The sequence below is a fragment of the Meles meles genome, chromosome 3 (genome assembly GCF_922984935.1).
Source record: "Meles meles chromosome 3, mMelMel3.1 paternal haplotype, whole genome shotgun sequence".
NCBI lineage: Eukaryota > Metazoa > Chordata > Mammalia > Carnivora > Mustelidae > Meles > Meles meles.
In genome coordinates this window covers 115,239,224-115,260,832 of record NC_060068.1, presented here as the reverse complement: position 1 = coordinate 115,260,832, position 21,609 = coordinate 115,239,224, and the positions used below count along the sequence as shown (strand labels likewise).

General features: G+C 36.3%; 1 protein-coding gene across 1 annotated transcript in view; it reads left to right on the top strand.

Annotated features, from left to right (window-relative positions):
• The window catches only part of ADAMTS19 (ADAM metallopeptidase with thrombospondin type 1 motif 19), a 261,766-nt gene that overhangs the window by 155,736 nt on the left and 84,421 nt on the right, over positions 1 to 21,609 (top strand). The window contains exons 11-13 of the mRNA XM_045998860.1: positions 7,774 to 7,875; positions 13,779 to 13,909; positions 14,835 to 15,007. Of these exons, the coding sequence (XP_045854816.1) occupies positions 7,774 to 7,875; positions 13,779 to 13,909; positions 14,835 to 15,007 (406 nt within the window). The remainder of the gene's footprint in view (positions 1 to 7,773; positions 7,876 to 13,778; positions 13,910 to 14,834; positions 15,008 to 21,609) is intronic.

Genomic DNA, 21,609 nt, shown 5'->3' with positions numbered 1-21,609 from the left:
GGTCCTTTCTGGTTCCACAGAAATTTTAGGATTATTTCTTTGAAAAAAGATTGATGGTATTTTGATAGGAATTGCATTACATGTGTAGATTGCATTAGGTAGCATATACATATTCACAATATTTGTTCCTCCAATCCACGAGCATGGAATCTTTTTTCCATTTCTTTTTGTCTTCCTCAATTTCTTTCATGAGTACTCTATAGTTTTCTGAGTGCAGATTCTTGGCCTCTTTGGTTAGGTTTATTCCCAGGTGTCTTATGGTTTTGGGTGCAATTGTGAATGGCATAGACTCCTTAATTTCTCTTTTCTCTCTCTCACTGTTGGTGTATAGAAAACAAAGAAATGATTTCTTTGCATTGATTTTATATCCTGACACTTTACTGAATACCTGTACAAGTTGTAGCAGATTTCGAGTGGAGTCTCTTGGGTTTTCCACATAAAGTATCATATCATCTGCAAAGAGTGAGAGTTTGATTTCTTTTGCCTATTCGTATACATTTTTTTTTCTTTTTGTTGTCTGATTGCTGAGGCTAGGACTTCCAGTTCTATTTTGAATAGCAGTGGTGATAGTAGACATCCCTGCCATGTTCCTGACCTTAGCGGAAAAGCTCTCAGTTTTTCCCCATTGAGAATGATATTCACTGTGGGTTTTTCATAGATGGCTTTGATGATATTGAAGTATGTGCCCTCTATCCCTTAACCCTTTGAAGAGTTTTGATCAAGAAAAGATTCTGTACATTGTCAAATGCTTTTTCAGCATCTGTTAAGAGTATCATATGGTTTTTCTTCTTTCTTTTATTAATGTATTGTTTCACGTTGATTTATTTGCGGACATTGAGCCAACCTTGCAGCCCAGGAATAAATCCCACTTGGTCGTGGTGAATAATCCTTTTAATGTACTGTTGGATCCTATTGGCTAGTATTTTGGTGAGAATTTTTGCATCTGTGTTCATGAAGGATATTGATCTGTAATTCTCCTTTTTGGTGGGTTCTTTGTCTGGTTTTGAGATCAAGGTAATACTGGCTTCATAAAATGAGTTTGGAAGTTTTCCTTCCGTTTCTATTTTTGGAACAGTTTCAGGAGACTAAGTATTAATTCTTCTTTAAATGTTCGGTAAAATTCCACTGGGAAGCCGTCTGGTCCTGGGCTCTTGTTTGTTAGGATATTTTTGATGACTACTTCTATCTCCTTACTCGTTATGGGTCTGTTCAGGTTTTTTATTTCTTCCTGGTTCAGTTTTAGTAGTTTATATGTCTCTAGGAATGCATCCATTTCTTCCAGATTGTCATATTTGCCCGCATATAGTTGCTCATAATATGTTCTTATAATTGTTTGTATTTTTTTGATGTTGGTTGTTTTCTCTTCTCTTTCATTCATGATTTTATTTATTTGGGTCCTTTCTCTTTTCTTCTTGATAATTCTGGCCAGGAATTTATCAGTCTTATTAGTTGTTTCAAAGAACCAGCTCCCAGTTTCGTGGATTTGTTCTCCTGTTCTTTTGATTTCTATTTCATTGATTTCTGCTCTGATCTTTATTATTTTTCTTCACCTGCTGGGTTTAGGCTTTCTTTGCTGTTCTTTCTCCAGCTCCTTTTGATGTAAGGTTAGGTTGTGTACTTGAGATCTTTCTTGTTTCTTGAGAAAGGCTTGTATCGCTATATACTTTCCTCTCAGGACCATCTTTGCTGTGTCCCACAGGTTTTGAACAGATGTGTTTTCATTTTCATTTGTTTCCATGAATTTTTAAATTCTTCTTTAGTTTTCTGGTTGACCTATTCATTCTTTAGTAGGATGCCCTTTAGCCTCCATGGATCTGAGTTCTTTCCAACTTTCCTCTTGTGTTTGAGTTCTAGCTTCAAAAGCATTGTGGTCTGAAAATATGCAGGGAATGATCCCAGTCTTTTGGTACTGGTTGAGACCTGTATTGTGACCCAGGATGTGATCTCTTCTGGAGAATGTTCCAAGTGTGCTAGAGAGGAATGTGTATTCTATTGTTTTGGGATGGAATGTTATGAATATATCTTTGATGTCCATCTGGTCCAGTGTGTCATTTAAAGCCATTATTTCCTGGTTCATCTTTGGCTTAGATGATCTGTCCTTTTCAGTGAGGTGAAGTGTTAAAGTCCCTATTATTAGTACATTATTGTTGATGTGTTTCTTTGATTTTGTTATTAATTGGTTTATAAAGTTGGCTGCTCCCATGTTAAGGGCGTAGATATTTAAAATTGTTAGATCTTCTTGTTGGACAGACCCTGTAAGTATGATATAGGGTCCTTCCTCATCTCTTATTATAGTCTTTGGCTAAAAATCTAATTTATCTGGTATAAGGATTGCCATCCCAGCTTTCTTTTGATGCTCATTAATATGGTAAATTGCCATGCCCTCACTTTCAATCTGAAGGTGTCTTTGGGTCTAAAATGAGTTCCTTATAGGCAGCGGATCAATGGGTCTTGTTTTTTTTTATCCATTCTGATACCCTCTGTCTTTTGATTTGGGCATTTAGCCCATTTACATTCAGGGTAACTGTTGAAAGTTATGAATTTAGTGCCATTATATTGTCTGTAAGGTGATTGCTACTGTATATTGTCTCTGTTCCTTTCTGGACTATTACTTTTAGGCTCTCTCTTTGCCTAGAGGACCCCTTTCAATATTTCCTATAGGGCTGCTTAGGTGTTTTCAAAGTCTTTTAATTTTTGTTTGTCCTGACAGCCTTTTATCTCTCCTTCTATTTTCAATGATAGCCTAGCTGAATATGGTATTCTTGGCTGAATATTTTTCTTGTTTAGTGCTCTGAATATATCATGTTAGTTCTTTCTGGCCTGCCAGGTCTCTGTGGGTAGATCTGCTGCAATCTAATATTTGTACCATTTTATATTACAGACCTCTTGTCCCAAGCTGCTTTCAGGATTTTCTCTTTGCCACTGAGACCTATAAGTTTTACTATTAGATGATTTATTTACTGATTTTGAGGGAGGTTTCTTTGTTCTTCCTGGATTTTGATGCTTGTTCCCTTCTCCAAGTTAGGGAAATTCTCTGCTGTAATTTGCTCCAATATACCTTCTGCCCCTCTCTCTTTCTTCTTCTTCTGAGATCCCAATTATTCTAATATTGTTTCATCTTATGGATGAAACAATTCTTGGATTTGTTGGATTCTTCCTTCATGGTCCAGTAATTGTTAGTCTCTCTTTGACTCAGCTTCTTTATTTTCCATAATTTGGTCTTCTATATCACGAATTCTCTTTTCTGCCTCATTTGTCCTAGTAGTAAGAGCCTCCATTTTTTATTGCACCTCATTAATAGATTTTTCTATTTCAACTTGTTTAGATTTTGGATCTTTTATTTCTTCAGAAAGGGATTTTATTTCTCCAGAAAGGGATTCTCTAGTATCTTCCATGCTTTTTTCAAGCCCAGCTAGCACCTTGATAATTTTCATTCTGAACTGTAGTTCTGACATATAACTAATGTCCCTATTGATTAGGTCCCTAACCTATCGGTAGTGCCTCTTGTTCTTTTTTTTTTGAGGTGAGTTTTTCTGCCTTGTTGTTTTTTACAGATATGAATAGATGAATGAGAGAACAAAATACTAAAAGGGTAGCAATGACCCCAGAAATATATACACTAACCAAATCAGAAGAGACCTAAACCTGGGGAGAAGAAAGGGGTCGGGTGAAAAAAATATATATATAGGCTGGTGAATAGAACAGAGCCATACACTTGATTTTGTTGTATTTTGATCTGTTATAAGAAACTGCCTCCCAGAATTTCAAAGAAAGAAAAACATATATATACAAACTTAAGGGTACACACAGTGAAGGGATGGAATATGACTATAAAGACAAAAATTTAAAAAGATTCTAAAAAAGGAACTGATAAGTTGGTTTAAAAGGAAAAAAAAAAAAGGAGGAAAGAATGTGATCAGGCTGGAGACTAGAACAAAGCCATGCTCTAGATTTAGTGTATATTTTGACCTATTAGAAAAAACTGTATCCCAAAATTTTAAAGGAAAAACCTGTACGTGTACAAAAAAAGAAGGTTAAATACAATGAAGGGATCAAATACGGGTATAGCAATGAAAATCTAAAAAGATTTTTAAAAAGTTATTGATAGGATACAATAGTTAAAAAACATTAAAATAGCAAGCAGATAATATAATAGAATAAGAAAAATTTTAATTTAAAAAATTTACTTTGAAAGACTAAAGAATCATGGGGAAAAACCATGACTTCTATGTGACTTATTCATGTAGCTCTGATGTTTTGCAGTTCTCATTGATTGGTGAACTTGGTCTTGGCTGGGTTTTCTTGCTAATCTTCTCAGGGAGGGGCCTGTTGCAGTGATTCTGAAATGTCTTTGCCCGAGGCGTAATCGATACGCCTTTGCTAGGGGCCATGCTAAGCAGTATGCGCGGTTTCACTCTCTGGAGCTTTTGGTCCCTGAATACTTTCCATACAGTTTGGGAGGACAGGAATGAAAATGGCGGCCTCCCAATCTCCGGCCCAGAGGAACCAAGAGCTTGGCGCCCCACTCCTCAATGCACCTTCAGAGAAAAGCAGTCAATCCCTCCCAGCTCCCTTGGTCTCTGGCCAAACTCTGCTCTCATCCAGCCTGTGACCAAGCATTTCTTTCTCTGGCACATGGCCCGATTGGAATCTCCAAACCCAGCAGATTCTTGTCGCGTGCTCCCGCGCTCCTCCTATAGGAGGAAGGAGGGGGTCTTTCCGGATCTGCCACTTGTGGGGTCCCTGCTTGAAGAGCAGTGGCCTGATTGTGCCTCGGATCATGGTTTAAGGTAATCCTGAGCTGAGAACCCTCCATTTTGCTCCATCTCTGCAGCCGGATTCCCCACTCCAATACCTGGGAGCTCTACCACATTCAGACACCCCTGGTCTTTTTGCCACTCCATGGGTCCTGAGACCACACTGTCACCACGAGGATTCCACTCCCTGCTTAACCTCTAGAGCTAAGTCCCTCAGTGAAGCAGACTTCTAAAAGTTCTGATTTCACTGGCCCCTCCCTCCTGCAGTCTCTCTTAATATATATCAATTAGGGTTCACTTTTCCACATGTTTTACTTCCCGAAAGTGATCACTTTTCTGTTCCTAGAATTGCTGCTCTTCTTCTCTTCTATCTCCTTTTGAGTTTGTAGGTGGTCAGAATGGTTTGATAACTACCTAGCTGAACTCCTGCAACCCGATGATATTTAGGTCTCCTCCCCCACCATCTTGCTCCTCTCCTTGTTATATGCTTTTAATGGTCTTTTCTCATTATGGAAGAATTTTTTAAAAAGAATATTACATTATTATTTATTAGCTTTCTAGGAAGAACTGAGGTGTGAAGTTCTGTCCTGGGTTCCTATGGAAAGCATTTGAAGTTTAAAAGTTCTTTTCTTAATTGATACATTAAAGTCTTTTAGCAATTCAGTTGCAAAAAATATTTGACTCTAACTTAACATACATGGAGTAGGGAGCCTGAGGCAGGGGTGGACACTGAGATCATGACCTGAGCCAAAATCAAATGTTGGACTCTTAACCAACTGAGCCACCCGGATGTCCCTTACCCCTTTATAGTATCCTTGTAATATCTTAAGAAGGGCTTGATATTGACCCTCATATCACACATCTGAGATACTCTACTTCTCAAGGTGAAAATAGTCCATACCATTTCTTCAACATTTTCTTGTGTTACTTTTGACAGTTTAGTTTGAAATTCTGAATCTGAGTTATTTTTAAGAATGAGACTATAATTTACTTCCCATAAAATCCCTGGACCTGCAGAATATAAAGTGTACAGAGATCTCCTCTATGAGAGATTTATTCTACATGATTGTGCTTATCTTGAAAAGCTGCCAAGTTTGCTTTCGTTCTCCCAGTACCTGAAGTGGGAATCAATTAGAGTACTTGCTGTTATGAATAGCAGATAGTGATGGAAGGTCAGAATTTAGACCACCAACAGGTGTTCAGTAACCAGTATTATTACAAAACTACAGTATACAAGATTTAATTTTTTGTTCAATATGCACTTCAGTATGCCCTGGTTAACTAATGAGCCTGGCAAAAATAACTCATGTTATAATACAACTAAGCTTTATGGAATACACACAAAGCAAAATTGTTCTTTGTTGGAAATTTTCACATTTGATCCCATGATTATAAGACGTCCTTAACAGAAAGGTATTTAGGGGAAAAATACATTTAAGAATTATGATCTTAGGTTAGAGATCCATTAATTCAAATGTAAATGTGTGCACAAATGTACATGATAAACAACCTGTTAACTTGAAAGGGTCTAAATTATTACAGAGAAGCAATTTGACTTAGACATTACTGATATTCTTTAAAATAAATCCCTGGATGAATTTTTGGTAAATGATTTGTATAAACCAATTATAGAAGTTAGGCTAAATCATCTCCTAAATATAATATGGCATATTTGGATGAAGTATTTTGAAGCAGAAAAGCTATCACAGCAGGTATAATAATGCGAATAGAATATATCCCACTCTTGCTATACATTATATAATTTTTAAGAGAAATTGTATTTTTAAAGAAAGGAAGAATAGGAAAATACTATTTGGAGCTTTGTGACAAGTTCAGTGTTAAAACTGTAACTGACCTGTTTAAAATATTCAGTTAAATATCTTTCCCAAATATTTAATAAATTTGGGTCATAAGCTAATTTTTACTTTGCAGTGATTTTTTTAGTCTGTTTTGCATCTACCGGCAGCGTAAACCTCCTAAAATAGCCTTTTTAGCTTCTCATCCTGCTGGTCAACTGCGAAGTGGTTTCTTTCTCCCTCCAAATATGGAGTCCCTCGCCCTTCATGATATTCAAGGTTCGGTTCTTCAATCTTTAAAATTTTGTTCCCTTTAAAATCTTGTATGAGACTGTGCCTTTCACATTGCCATGATTTCTTCTCTATTATCTGTCTTCTTCCATCTTCTCCATGTATCTGGATAGGTAATGCAATCATCTTCACTATGCATTATTCTAATCATCTCTAACTGTCCCTCATGGACTTCCTGTTTCTATGAAATGCAAATGTGTTCTGTGTACCTCATTCTGTCTGTGATGATGGCCCCTAGAGCAGGGGCTTGGGTTTCTGACAGGCTTCCTTCCTGCCTTTTTTGAGTTCTCTTCCTTCACAGTGACTCTGTCTTTTCTGCCTTATCCCAGGATTTTTGCTATTCCCTCAAACTTTTCCCTAGAAACAGTTCCTTGTATCCTGGAGACCTGAAACTCGTTCAGACTGAGGTAAAAATGACTGATACCAGAAACATACCCATTCATAGTCTGTGTTGCGTCATAGGCCAAGGCTATTTGGTGAAATAATGGAATACTAACCATGGCCTTTTAATGTAAAGCAGAGCGTTAAGTGAGGACAGGCTTTAGGACAGCAGGCACTAAATTCATATCACAAACCCATCACTTTTATTCTTCCAGCCTGATTCATGGAATGATACAAATAATGGTTTTTAGCCTACACTTCTCTGTTGTAGCTACATAATCTTAGTAGGAATCACATATGTTTTATTTAAGAAATGTACAGATATTTAAATGTATTAAACAGATTTTCTGTTTTTAATGTATCAATATTCTAATCACTATACATAAGCCATATGTTATTTTAGTGATATGTTTATATCTTTTATTACCTAAAACATATTGTTCTTCAAACAATTTCTGTTCTATCAAGATAGCTTTCTCAAAAATTATTGACTTCACCCCAAAAATATGGTACCTCCTCCTTATTATTTATTATGGGCTTGTTTTCAGCATGTTATTTGCACAGGGTTATGGTGCAAGGTAGAAGGTGAGAAAGAATGCAGAACGAAGCTAGATCCACCAATGGATGGAACTGATTGTGACGCTGGTAAGGTAAGTCATTTGAAGTCTAAGTTAATTAAGAACATGGAATGAGAGAGTCAATTATCATATGGTTTCACTTACTTGTGGAGCATAAGGAATAACATGGAGGACATGGGGAGATGGAGACGAGAAGTGAGTTAGGGGAAATCAGAGGGGGACACAAAACATGAGAGACTGTGGACTCTGAGAAACAAATGGGATTTTGGAGGGGAGGGGGATGGGAGTTGGGTGAGCCTGGTGGCAGGTATTATGGAGGGCATGTATTTCATGGAGCACTAGGTGTGGTGCATAAACAGTGAATTTTGGTGAAAAGGAAAAAAAAAAAAAGAACATGGAATGAAATTCCAGAAACTCACACCTTCTTCTGCCAGTTAACTATGTATCCATCTTAATACCAGTGGAATACCTCCAGTAATTATATGAAAAATTTTTTCAGTATTTCATTCATTTTCAATTTTAACTTTCATATTGTACCAAAGCTATGGTTGTTTTGTTAACATAAATGCAGGTATTTTTTATTATTGTTGATTATGAGAAGACTGAAAGATGTATGTATCACTTTAACCAAAAAATGAATTTATTTTTACTATTTAAGTTAAACATAGGTAAATAATCACAAATAATAGCATAATGTCAAACTTCCAGAGCTGATGAATCCTTTCAGTTATAAAGCATTGTCTCAGAAAAGACAATGAGTATAATTTTTCCTTGTCATTTCAAGCATCATATATAAAATATTCTAATTGACATTTTGAAGGTCAGTAAATATTTAATTTAATGTGTTTAATAGAGTTTCAGGAAAATTTATTAGTATACATTTTCATAATAAAGTAATTGCTGTTGAAAAAATTTTCTTTTGATTTTCATATCAAAATTATTGCTGTTGAAAAATAATTTTCTTTTGAAGACTATGAAAGAGGTAGATCTCATCTAAATATATAGTGATAGTCAACTTAATCAAAAGATAACAGTTCAATAGCTTACATTACTTTCTAATTTTTATTCTATAAAGAGAAAACGGAATGGTTAATCACTTTACTCATTAGATATAAGATCAGAAACCTTGCCTCTGAAGAACAGACATGTTTATTTCATTTAAAAAGAAACAGCAATATAAAGCTTACTTGGAGTGAATTACTTAATGAAAACAATGAAGTTATATTGAATGCTAGCTTAAAAACACATTTTTAAAAATGGACATAATGGAATTTCAGCAATTCCACTGCTAGAATTTTGTTCAAAGGAAATACATGTGTTTCACAAAAATAGACATGTGTGCATATAAACACACACACACACATACACACACACAGAGGCACACAAATACTTATACAAGCTTGCAGTTTGCAATGATGAAGCATGAGAAACAATGAAAATATTCATGATGTGAGGAATGGTTACAATGTAGCTGTTAAAAGAATGAGGTAGATAAATACATACAAACTGGAAAAACAAAAAGACATGATGGTTAATACTTAGGCACCTCAAGAAAAATAATACTTTATGATACCCTTTGATATTTACCAAAAAAACTGGATATGAATACACATGTACATTTTATACATTCCTAAACTAATAGAAAATGGTTTGAAAATATAAACTCTAAGCTATAATTAGCAGTTAGCTCTTGAGAGGGAAGTGGAATTGATGGCTGAAAGCAGGGGTAGCTGAAAGAAAATAAAATTATTTTCCCAGACACTTTTGGATTGTTTGACATAATCATGTAGTCATTTATTACTTCTGTGATTTCTTTAATTACAAAAGAAAAAATATACAAACTGTTTAAGTACAAAATGTCTTTTAAGACTAGAAATGTTTTATCATTAGACACAATCAACAGAAAAATGCTTCCTTGAAAGGGAATTTCTCTGAATTATCAGCCAGTTGTTTATGGACTATGCCAGATGTTTTTCTGTGAGTTTATATGGAGAGTCAGAATCTGAGTTGGTTTTTTTTATTTATTTTTTGATTATACACAAAAGTACAATAATGTGTGCATATTGGGCAAGCCTCAGAGTATCATGTTGAGTAATTTATTGCTGGAATCATAAAACTCTCCACCAACTATAATTTTTATTGTTCCTGAAACATGAAAACCATAATAAACAAAGATAACCAACTATTCAGCGGTATTTCTTCAAACATCACACAGCCCATTCATCTTACTTAGTTCTTTAACAATATAAAATCCCTTCATTTTTACAAACTGATGTCCTCAATATTTTCCTGCTATTACTTTTTCCATCTGATATTTATGAAAATGATTTCCATTCTTGAAGGTCTCTAAAATAAACTTATTCTTGAAGCCATCAAAATTGCAATTGCTCATCAAAAGTAAAATGTTTTTATTTCCCTTTAATTGTGCTAACAGTATTCTTTTAGTGGTTCTGTATTGCTTTGTGTATTGAAATAACTAATGGACTTCTCAGTTCCTCAGGCCATATGGGCTTCTTCAAATATCCATTTGTTCCAGCTGTTGTAGAAGCCATCACGAAAATAGCTTCCAACACTCTGCCGAGGAGTGCTGTAGTGTTAAAATATCTGAACGCTTTCAACCTCACACAAAACACTGCTAGCCTGGCCCATTGCAAACCAAGAAACAAAACTGGGAATTTTTTAATAGTTTGTTATAAAATTTTGTAATCGTGTAATTTTTTATAGTGTATCATGATGTTAATCCAGCTGTATAGCTAGTTCATCTAACAGTGTATAATTAAGTCTGAGAAGGTGCCTACAGAATTTTGTGATTCAAAATAATTATAAAGATGGGGATTTATTTACAATTTCTGCATAGGGTTTTCCAAATTAAAAGCAACCTTTTTCTTTCTTCTCTTCTCTTTATAATACTATCATCTGTGTTTACATTTACATTCAACAGATGCTAAAGAGTTGGTAAATGACTTAGTAAAAAAAACAAGAAATGTACGTTTTTTTCAATGGACAATACTTGCTAGGAATTGGGGGAGAGGAAAGGAGAGTTAAATGCAAATTTAGTAAAGTTTTAGCCTGTTTCAAAGAATTCTACATAATATATTTTATTTACTTCCCTAAATTGAGATTCTTAAAATTTACCATTGTAATTCTTTATTAAAAATATAACAACTGTAATATCCTTATACTAACACATTTGTATATGTAGATTTTATTGCCTCTGTCTTTCTCTTCTCTCATCCAACAATGTATTTATAAGAAGATTTGATTGGACAATGATGTTCCCCTGGTCATCTTCAGAGACTTCTTCCAATCTTATGTTTTTATGAACTTCCCAGACATGTCCACCTAGAAATTTGATAGAATGGAAATGGAGTCAATTTTTTATGTCATGTACTGTCTCAGAAATAATCTATATTTTTGTATTTCATTAGCATTTTCATAAATCAGACTGAATTAGTAGATATGACAAATTTTATATTTTTTTAACCAGGTATAATATTTCTTGAGGCTAAAAATACGAATGAAGAAAAATATGCTGCCAGAAAACATATGAAAATCATCATTAGGGTCATTTTATATATAAACCAAATGGAATATATTATATGATAATTTAAACAAAAACCAAGTGGAATAAATTGTATGATCGTTTAAACAAAACATTTAACACTTCTTTCAGTGTTGAAGTATAACACCACCTACAAGACACAAAGACAGGTTCTCCATGGTTTCATCCAGAGATCTGGTTCTCTGCAAAGTGATGACTTTAAATACTGTACTATGCTTTCTTTAAACTTCACTGATTTGTGTATGCAAATTTGGCTTCTATATCTGTTTCCATTTCTCTTCATCTGCCCAATGTGCTCTGGTTTAAATGATGTACAAGTCCAGATACTGGTCTTTCACAGCATATTTTTAGTCTGCTGGGAATGATTGCCCAGCCTTTCAATGACAGCTTGCTGCTAAATGAGCAAGGAGCTATGATACACACCATGGGAAGCACAAACATCATTTAAATAGGCCAAAACAATTTGACCCACTGAAGTTTGACAGCTTTCATGTTGGATTTTTTTTCATGAATGGCATTAGATTGTTATCCTTAAAGCCAGTAAACTACTTAAAAGGACATGTTTCCCCCCTTCTGCAGTTTTCAGACTGAATCTTCACACAAAACTGCAATTTAATGACAATCTTCATACAAAATCTCAATGTAATGTGCTATCGATACATTCTGAGTTGTTGAGATTTTTTTCAAGCATTGATTTAAGCTTCTTGTATCTAAAAGAGGTTGAATTTCAAGTTTAACATTATAGAAAAAAATCTGCAGGAACTAATTATTTTATTGCCTAGAAAAGCATTAACTGGGCTACACAAAACCATGTAGCATAGTTTTTTTTTTTTCCTAAATTCTTTCTTTAATAACCATCTCAAATAATTTAATAACCATCTCAAAATAAATTCTAAAGAAATATAGAACAGTTAAGATCAGGATGAATAGAATTTTGATTAGACTTCTAGAAACGTATTAATGATATTAATATAATAGTACATACAATTTATCATTATCATCATTAATTATTGTTAACTTTTATTAAGTATGGGCTACGTATTGGGCTTAGTGCTTCATTCTACTCCTGCAAAGTCCATTAGGTAAATATGATTATCATTCACATTTTGAAATGGGAAATGTGAAGATTAGAGTGATTCTGTAATTTCTGCAAAATCCCTAATAAGTCATGTTGCTCTTAAGTGTAGAAAATTGTTTAGGTCTGGAAGGATCAGCTTGCTCAACTCCATCATGATACAGTCATGAATATGAATTTTGCAAATACTTTCTTGTTATTCTCAACATAATTTTGTTCAGTTAATTTTACTTTTAACATGTTTGCCGTGATCCTGATGTATCTGATTTTTCCGAAATAAGGAGAAATCCAAGTCTTCCAAGTTGGGCACCCATTCCTGGGTGGCCACAGAAACTGCCTTTTTGGCTGCCTTTGAAGTGGATAAAAATATAAACAAAAGAATGAGTACAGTCCTTTCTCTTCTTTCATGATTATTTTTCTCAGTTAATTGATAGAAAACAAGTTGCAGAATAACTGGAAGGAAATGATGAAATTTCAAAGAACCCAACTGCCTAAGTCTTTTTTTTTAAATATTTTATTTATTTATTTGACAGAGAGAGATCACAAGTAGATAGAGAGGCAGGCAGAGAGAGAGAGGGAAGCAGGCTCCCTGCTGAGCAGAGAGCCCGATGCGGGACTCAATCCCAGGACCCTGAGATCATGACCTGAGCCGAAGGCAGCGGCGTAACCCACTGAGCCACCCAGGCGCCCCTGCCTAAGTCTTTTAAGTAAACTGCTTTCTATCAAAAACTTGCTGTAATGTTAACGTTTATGTTTGATGGGAACTTTTTCAGAAAAAAGAAAGAAGTCATGAAGAGAAGTGTTGAGATTAAATCAGGGTTTTTGTTTTTTTTTTTTTAATTACAAGGAAAGAAAACCACCAACCTTTCAAATCGCAGTCACTAAGTTTGCTAAAATTGTCTCCTTCACTCCAGTTATGCAAGAACATTTAGGTTTTATTCTTCGTTCTGACGTAGGACTCTGTGCTTCTGTCATGTGTCCATTTTAAACTGTTAACATTTCTCAGACTGTGTTAGTTTTCCTTTCATGGCTGTGCCGCCCCAACTTCCCTCTTTACCCTAACTCTGTCATACATACTGAATTCCCAGAGCTGTAGTGTGAATATATGTGCGCTGTTTTCATAACAAGACCGTGTGATCTGACGTGAGAACTGGGAGAACGGACCATTCTACTGCTATAACAAGAAGCAAGTGCCAACTTGGGTTTGGTCTTTTTCAGTTCATATGTGTGGGTCTCTAGTAGGTGTGATTTAATCACAATTCCAGTGACTCTGTAGGCCAGTGAATGATTTTCCGTTGTGCCCTGATTTGTTCACCTAAGACATAACTTTTGGAATAGTGGTGTAAGGCTGGAGAATGTACCAGCAGGACCTTGGCACCTGGACATGTGGCCGGAGAGTGGAGCGAGTGGAGCCCCTGTAGCCGAACCTGCAGTTCTGGGATCAGCAGTCGAGAGCGCAAATGTCCTGGGTAAACGCAAAGCTCCTGGATTGGGGGAGGGCATTTTTTTCCTCAATTTCCAAAGGCAAAGGTTTTACTGATAAACAGTGTTGGAAGGCAGAAGAATTCCCTCAAATCCCTACCCCATGTTGGGTAACAGAAAAATCCCTCAAATTGTTTAAATGATATAAAATCCCCCAAGAGGAAAATGAGACCAACCCCTCTCAGAACAAAGAATTAAATGTTGCATGGGGTGGTTTCTTGAGTAAATTGAAGAAACCGGTGCGTTCAAATGAGCAGGGAGACATGCATTAGATGAAGTGAGTCCGCAATTAAGGAAACTGTGAGAAGGCAGAAAGGTGAATAGGACTTCAGGAAGGGAGGGAAGGAGAACAAAACCAATGTCAATATAAGCCAGTAGTCTTGAGGAATGAAGACGTGCTAGCATGTATGCAGATAGGGAGCATTTCAGGGTCCGCTCACTCACCCCATGCTTGCTAGAGTGATCCCAGGAAAGCACATGAGAAAATCATTTCAGCTCTATGCTTTTACTCTTGGTGTGGGCTCAGTGGCCCGATTCTTCAAAAGCAATTTTAAAGAAAGGGTGTGAAAACATTAGAACCAACTCCATCACAGGAATCACAGGCTTTCCATTTGGCCCCCAGCCTCTGCCCTTTACTCTTCCATTTCTATGGCAGGTTGGCTTTTATTTATCATGTGTTTTAGAAATTAACTTGATTAAGGATAGGGAGAAAAAAAATATATATATATTTATATGGTTTTTAATAAGCATATAGATTTCCCACCATTAGCAATCATTTAACGTGTCCACATTTTCCAAAATAGATTTAATATAAAGGATTATACCTTTTTAATTTAATGCCTTTTAATTTTTTAAAATGAGTAATTAACATTAAAATAAGATAAAATTGACTATTTGTACTATCTTTTCTAGGCTAGGCTCTGAAGCAAGGGATTGTAATGGTCCCAGAAAACAATACAGAATATGTGAGAATCCACCTTGTCCTGCAGGTTTGCCTGGATTCAGAGACTGGCAATGTCAGGCCTATAGTGTTAGAACTTCATACCCAAGGCATGTTCTTCAGTGGCAAGCTGTCATAGATGAAGGTATGACTCACATCGCCACCATCTTTTTTTGTTTGTTTATTTATTTTTATTGTGTTATGTTGGTCGTCATACAGTACCTCATTAGTTTTTGATGCAGTGTTCCATGATTCATTGTCACCACCATCTTAATGAAGTAGATTTCTAAATTTGCAAAGTATTTAACAGTAGTAATAATGTTATTTAACAGATGATACAGATTATATTCTAAATATATATTCTAAATATTTCAGAGCTCTCTTTTTTATCCCTTAATGATCTATAATAGTCACAGGCACTGACTCCAAGTATATTTTTTTAAATGCAGAGTGTATTATTACACACCAATTAGATGAACTAAAATTTTTTTAAAAGTAACAGTAGGAAATGCTGCTGAGGATGAGGAGAAACTGGATCTCCTATGTTGCTGACTGGAATGTAAATGTAAATGGTAAATGTAAATGTAAATGGTAGAGCCACTCTGAAAAATAGCTTGGTAGTTTCTTAAATAACTCAACATACATTTTTCATACAATTTAGAAAAAACACTCTTGGGCATTTTCCCCAGTGAAGTGAAAATTTACAACTGTTAAAAAATCCCATGCAAGAATGTTCATAGCAGCTTCATTTTCAATAGCCCAAAAAATGGAAGCAACCAAAAAAGTTCTGAGTACGTAACAGTCAGACACACTGAGGTACATCCATACCCTGGGATATTATGTAGCAATAAAAGGAACAAACTCTTGATTTGTGTAGCAACTTAGTGGATTTCAGAGCTTTATGCTGAGTGAGAACAACAGATCTCAAAACATCAAATATTCTGCGCTTCTACTTATATAACTTGTAACATATATATATATATAAAATGTATATAATATAATCTATGATTATATATATATGACAAAATGTAGAGATGTTAAACAGAATAAAGGTTGCCAATAGTCAGGGATGGTGGTGGGGAAAAGGATGGGTGTTAGTATAAAGGGGTAGCATAAGACAGAACTTTGTGCTGATAAAATACTTAAATATATTGATTGTGCTGGTGGTTGTGAAATTTACACATGTGATAAAATGGCACAGGGGTATACACATACCTGTATCAGTGTCTATTTCCTAGGTCTGCTATTGTACTGTAGTTACCAAAGTGTAACCACTGAGGTAAACTGGGGATAAGGCACATGAGATCTCTGTAGTATTTTTGCAGCTTCCTATAAATCTTTAATTATTTCAGAATAAGAATGTTAAGAAAACTATATGCTGCTTTATTATTTAAGAATTAGTTGGGGGGGGCGCCTGGGTGGCTCAGTGGGTTAAAGCCTCTGCCTTCGGCTCAGGTCATGATCCCAGGGTCCTGGGATCGAGCCCCACATCCGGCTCTCTGCTCCGCGGGGAGCCTGCTTCCTCCTCTCTCTCTGCCTAGTTGTGATTTCTCTCTGTCAAATAAATAAAATATTAAAAAAAAAAAAAAGAATTAGTTGGGGGGTGGGGGTCATTTTTGTGCTTCAGTCAGTTAAGCACCTGACTCTTAGTTTCAGCTCAGGTCATAGTCCAGAATCAGACTCGATGCTCAGCAGGGAATCTGTTTAAGATTTTCTCTGCCTCTCCTGCTTATGTTCTCTCTAGTAAATAAATAAATCTTTAAAAAAAGAGAATTATTTACAAATAACTTAATAATTTTTTTTAAGATTTTATTTATTTGATAGACAGAGATCACAAGTAGGCAGAGAGGCAGCCAGAGAGAGAGGAAAGGAAGCAGGCTTCCTGCTGAGCAGAGAGCCCGATGCGGGGCTCGATCCCAGGACCCTGGGATCACAACCTGAGCTGAAGGCAGCGGCTTTAACCCACTGAGCCACCCAGGTGCCCCAATAACTTCTTTACTTAAGATATTTCCTGCCAGTAAGTTACAAGTTTGAGCTGCAGTTACCAAACATGGTGATGAATTCTCTGACTTACCTGACCATCATGCCCCCATTTTCTCCTCTGTCCTTATTTCTCCCCTTAGCCAGTTTGGGCTGTGCTTTTCCTTCATTTCAACACCATGCCTATCCACAGCCTAAATTCAATTGTTGATGGATTTCAGTGCACCTAACTGACAGAACCCTTCTCTCCATGGAAACTTCTGAGAACACAAGCACTAATGGCAATGGCCAAATAACAAGGCCAATTCCTCCACTATAGATAAGTAGTGTTTGACTGTGAGAGAATGAGGAGGTAATCTCCCTTCCCATACCCCATGTCTCCTCTAGAACCTTATTTCCCTCTCAGTTTGCACTCCATATCTTGGTCTTGTTTAACTGCCTCAAACATGCCATGATTTCTTCCCCTTGATGGCCTCCAAACATACTTTTTCCTAAGCTGAGAGGACATGGTAGCACCATCCTCTGTTCACACTATTCTCTTAATAAATGGTACTTTCCTCTTTCCAGATGCTTAGAGTTGCCATTTTTTCTTTTCTTTTACTATACATTCAAAATATCAGTAAGGTGACACTAGTCTTATCTTTTTTAATTCCAGGGTAATTAACACACAGTGTTATGTTAGTTTCGGGTGTATGATACTCTGATTCAGCATTTCCATCCGTGACTCAGCGCTCATCAAGTCAAGTGTACTCTTAATCTCCTTCACCTGTTTCCCCCAACCTCTCATCCACCTCTCCTCTAGTAACCATCAGTTTGTTCTCTAGAGTTAAGAGTCTGTTTTTTGGTTTGTCTCTTTTTTTTCTTTGTTAATTTGTTTTGTTTCTTAAACAAAATCCGTATTTGAGTGAATCGTATAGAATTTCCCTTTTTGTGACTTATTACACTTAGCATTATACTCTAGATTCATCCATATTGATGCAAATGGCAAGATTTCATTCTTTTTTAATGGATGGGAACTTACCTTTGAAGTGCATGCAGAGTCTGATCATTTCCCAATATTGTCAGGACTCCTTCCCTGGTGCAAGCCACCGTCTCTGCCCCAGGGATTGCAACAAGCTGTCTAACTGGTCTTTATGCCTGTGTTCTCCTTAAGTCTCAACAGCCAGAGTGATACATTTAAATTGTCAGTCATGTCCTGTTACTCTTCCATTCGAAAGCCTCTAGTACCTTCCCAATTCACTGAAAGTCCATATTCTTTCCTTCTAAGGGGAAGACCTTAAGGAGCTCTGCCACCTGCCTTCTTCCTACTCTCAGTTTCATCTCTACTATTCCCCATCACCCTTTCAGCCACATTGGCTCCCTTGCTCTTCCTAGAATAAGTCCTAGTGTCTTGGAAGCTCTTCCTTTCCTTGCTGTAACACTGTCTTCAGATATCCATAGCCTTCATTCTCTCACCTCCTTTAGGTCTTTTGTTAAATAGTAACTCAGTGCCTTTTCTTTCCCTGCTTCATTCTTTTTTCACAGAACTCACCACCATCTGCCATAATACTTTTACTTTTATTTATTACATGCCTCCCATAATTGTTGGAAGAGCGGGGATTATCCTATTTTTGCGCTGCTGTGTGTGTAGCATTGTGTACCTGTACACAGGTACCTGAATGGAGTAGGCACTTAATAAACTAGGTGAATGAATGATGTGCCTTACAGGTATTTTCTACTGATCTGTCTTGGCCCCTCTTCTCACTAAACATTCTCCTTGGGATAATATTACTTTGTTCACTAGGTTTTATTTATCATCTATATGGTGAAGGAACACTGGTATTTATCTCCAACCCAGATCTCTCCATCATGAGCCCCTTCATCACTTACCCTTCTGTTACATGGACATCTCTACTCAACATCTCATTATTTATGACTCAACACATCCCTTTCCTTCTCTCTTGGTCCTACCATCTGCTTCTCTCATGCTCTCTCACAACAGAATGGCATCATGATCAACTTCATTCCCAATTAGCCAGTATCATTCATCTTCAGTCTCCATTCATCTGGAATCAAATAGCAAGCCCTATTAGTCCAAAACTTTCTCCTCCCAGCATGTTGGCTCATGATTGCACTCTCTTGAACCTGGATTCTCAAACAGCTTCCTTGTCTCTCTCTGACCAGTCTTCTCCAGCCCCTGCTCCTCAATTTGGCCAGACTTGCCTTTTAAAGGTTGGATCTGTCAGCTACTATGCCAAATAATACCCTTCCATGAGCCACTGCTCTCAGAACCAATCTCAAACATCACTGCCTGGTTTCTAAGGCTGTTTGTGTGGCCTGCCCCTTTAGCTTCTCTCACCTCATCTCCATCAATCCCTTCTGTGTTCTCTAGCACACACAGGCCAACTTCCATTCCATCTCTCATATACATCATGCTCTCTTAGATCTGGGCCTGTAAACGTGCTAGTTTCTTGGCATAATACCTTTTATTTCTCGAGTTTTGTTCTCTCTCTTGCTCTCACCCCATTTATTTATCAGAAAAAATGTCTTTTGATTTTTTTTTTTTTTTACTCAGTTTGTGTCAAGTTTCCTAGTATCTCTAGGAAAAAAGAATCCCCCGATCCTCCAAATTGAGTATGTGCTTATTCTAAGCCCCCCCAAGCACCCTATTACAGCAGGTTTTAATGTTTCTGTGTTCTGTTATCGGTGTTTAGTGGACAGACTGCAGATATTAAGCTTCTGACAAATATTTGTTGCATGTATTTGTTGTATAAATTTTTGTTGTAGAAATAATATGACTGCTCAAACAATGAAAATCATTATCTGATCCTCTGAGAAGTGATCCTATCTCTACCTCTAACTGGCTGTGCAGTTTGATACTATTAAAGTTATTTGAAACCTGTTCATTCAGAAGTGAGGTAAGAGAAAGGAAACAGGTGCCCTCCAAATTAAAAAAAAAAAAAAAAATCAGGTTTGGATGGTGGCCTATTTAAATGTTAAAACCTCTTCTAAAGTCATGTTTATCATCAGAATGATCCATAATAAATATTTATATAATTAGTAGGCTAATCTTCTTTATAATTTCGCAACACATATCCATCAAACATATCAGTCTGTATGATAAATAAAATACACAACAGTAGTCTTTGTGTGTTACATGGCACTATGGAAGAAAGTGAAATATATGATTCTTTTAAAAACACAGCGTATGACACCTTAAACTGCAAGGGGCTATTTCTGTTCTTCTTATGTAATACATGAATCTGTGGCTAGGAAAATTAAATACAGGGTATCAGTGCTATAGTGAACAGTTATTTTTAGGGGACAAATAAAAGAGGCATGGCTTTAACATTCAGGTATTTTACATACACTGTGCTGAGATTTGGCCGAAATCCATGTTTAATGCATATCTTGGAAAGGGTTGGTCTCTTAAATCAAGACAAAGCCTGACTGCCAAGTGAGTACTGGCATGTTACATGGATCACTCTAATGTCACAATCTCAAGGGTATACTCCAGGAAGGAAGATTAGGATCAAATGTTTATGTCATCTGTAAAGCACAGTGAATTGACAATATGTTGTAAAAGGAGAAATAGGAAGATTTTTATCTGAATTCTTATGTGGAATATGAATGGAATTTTCTAGATGAGCTCCTTTCCACATTATTCTTCTCTCTGGTTTGCTCCTTTCTTCCGTGAAAACTCCAGAAAAGAAGTACATATATATATACATATGCATAATAATACACACACACACACACACACATATATAACCACTTTTAAAGTGTTGCAATTATAGCAGCTGTTTTTAAGTCCAAAGATATGACATAGTAAGTAGTCATTGAATAAACATAACCTACTTTGAGGTGTGAGAGCATACTGAAATGCTTTATTGCGGCTTATAATGGCATCTTAAAGGAAAATTTCAAAACCATGCACATTGAAGGCCATGTTCCAACTCCCCAGAATTGTTCAGAGCAGTATTCAGAAGCCACATGTGAAAACTGTTTGAAATGTTCAATTCTGAAGGCTCATTTAACTGTCTGTCTTCTCTTTGCAAAGTGATACCCTGTTCCATGCCTCTGGCTGTTATTTGGTATTTATATAATCCCATCAGCATACGTGGAACTTTACTGAAGACATAAGCGAAGATCAGTGTCAAAGACTGTAAACTATTTTCCATTCTATTTATATGAGTTTAATAAACAGTAAAGGGCCTGACTGGTATCAAGCCAACAGAGTAGTAATGTAGCATGGAAATTGCTCTGAAGTTTCAGATTTGGATAATTCTCCTACTGGTCTTACCAAATACTACAGTTCTTCTGTAGGATGCTTAGAAATAGAAACAGCCCTTTAAAAGTATTTTGCCACTCTTGACTGAGCCTGATAGTTAAGCGTTTTAACTCTACCCATCCTAGCTTATTGCTTAATGAAGCACTGAAGAAGACTGCCAGCCATTCAGAAACTCTCCACCCAGAGTGGTGTTCCTCCCCTAGATATCACATAGACTGGCATGCTTTCCGAGGAGGAAATGGAGGGAGTTGAGCCCTAGCTAGCCCTTCAGCAATTGTGAGCTCCACTGGATGTTCTCGTGGGATTGTGTTGCGTTTCTACATCCTTGTAATGGAAGATCTTGAGAGAATTGTTCGTCTTAGAAATTCTTCTTTCTCCATTTAGTAATCATTCAATTAGAAAATGCCAAATGCTTCGGATCACAAATGTGTGTATGGGAATTTAGAAGTAACACATCAATAAAGTTTTCATGAACGAAGTAAATCTGAAATAGCCGG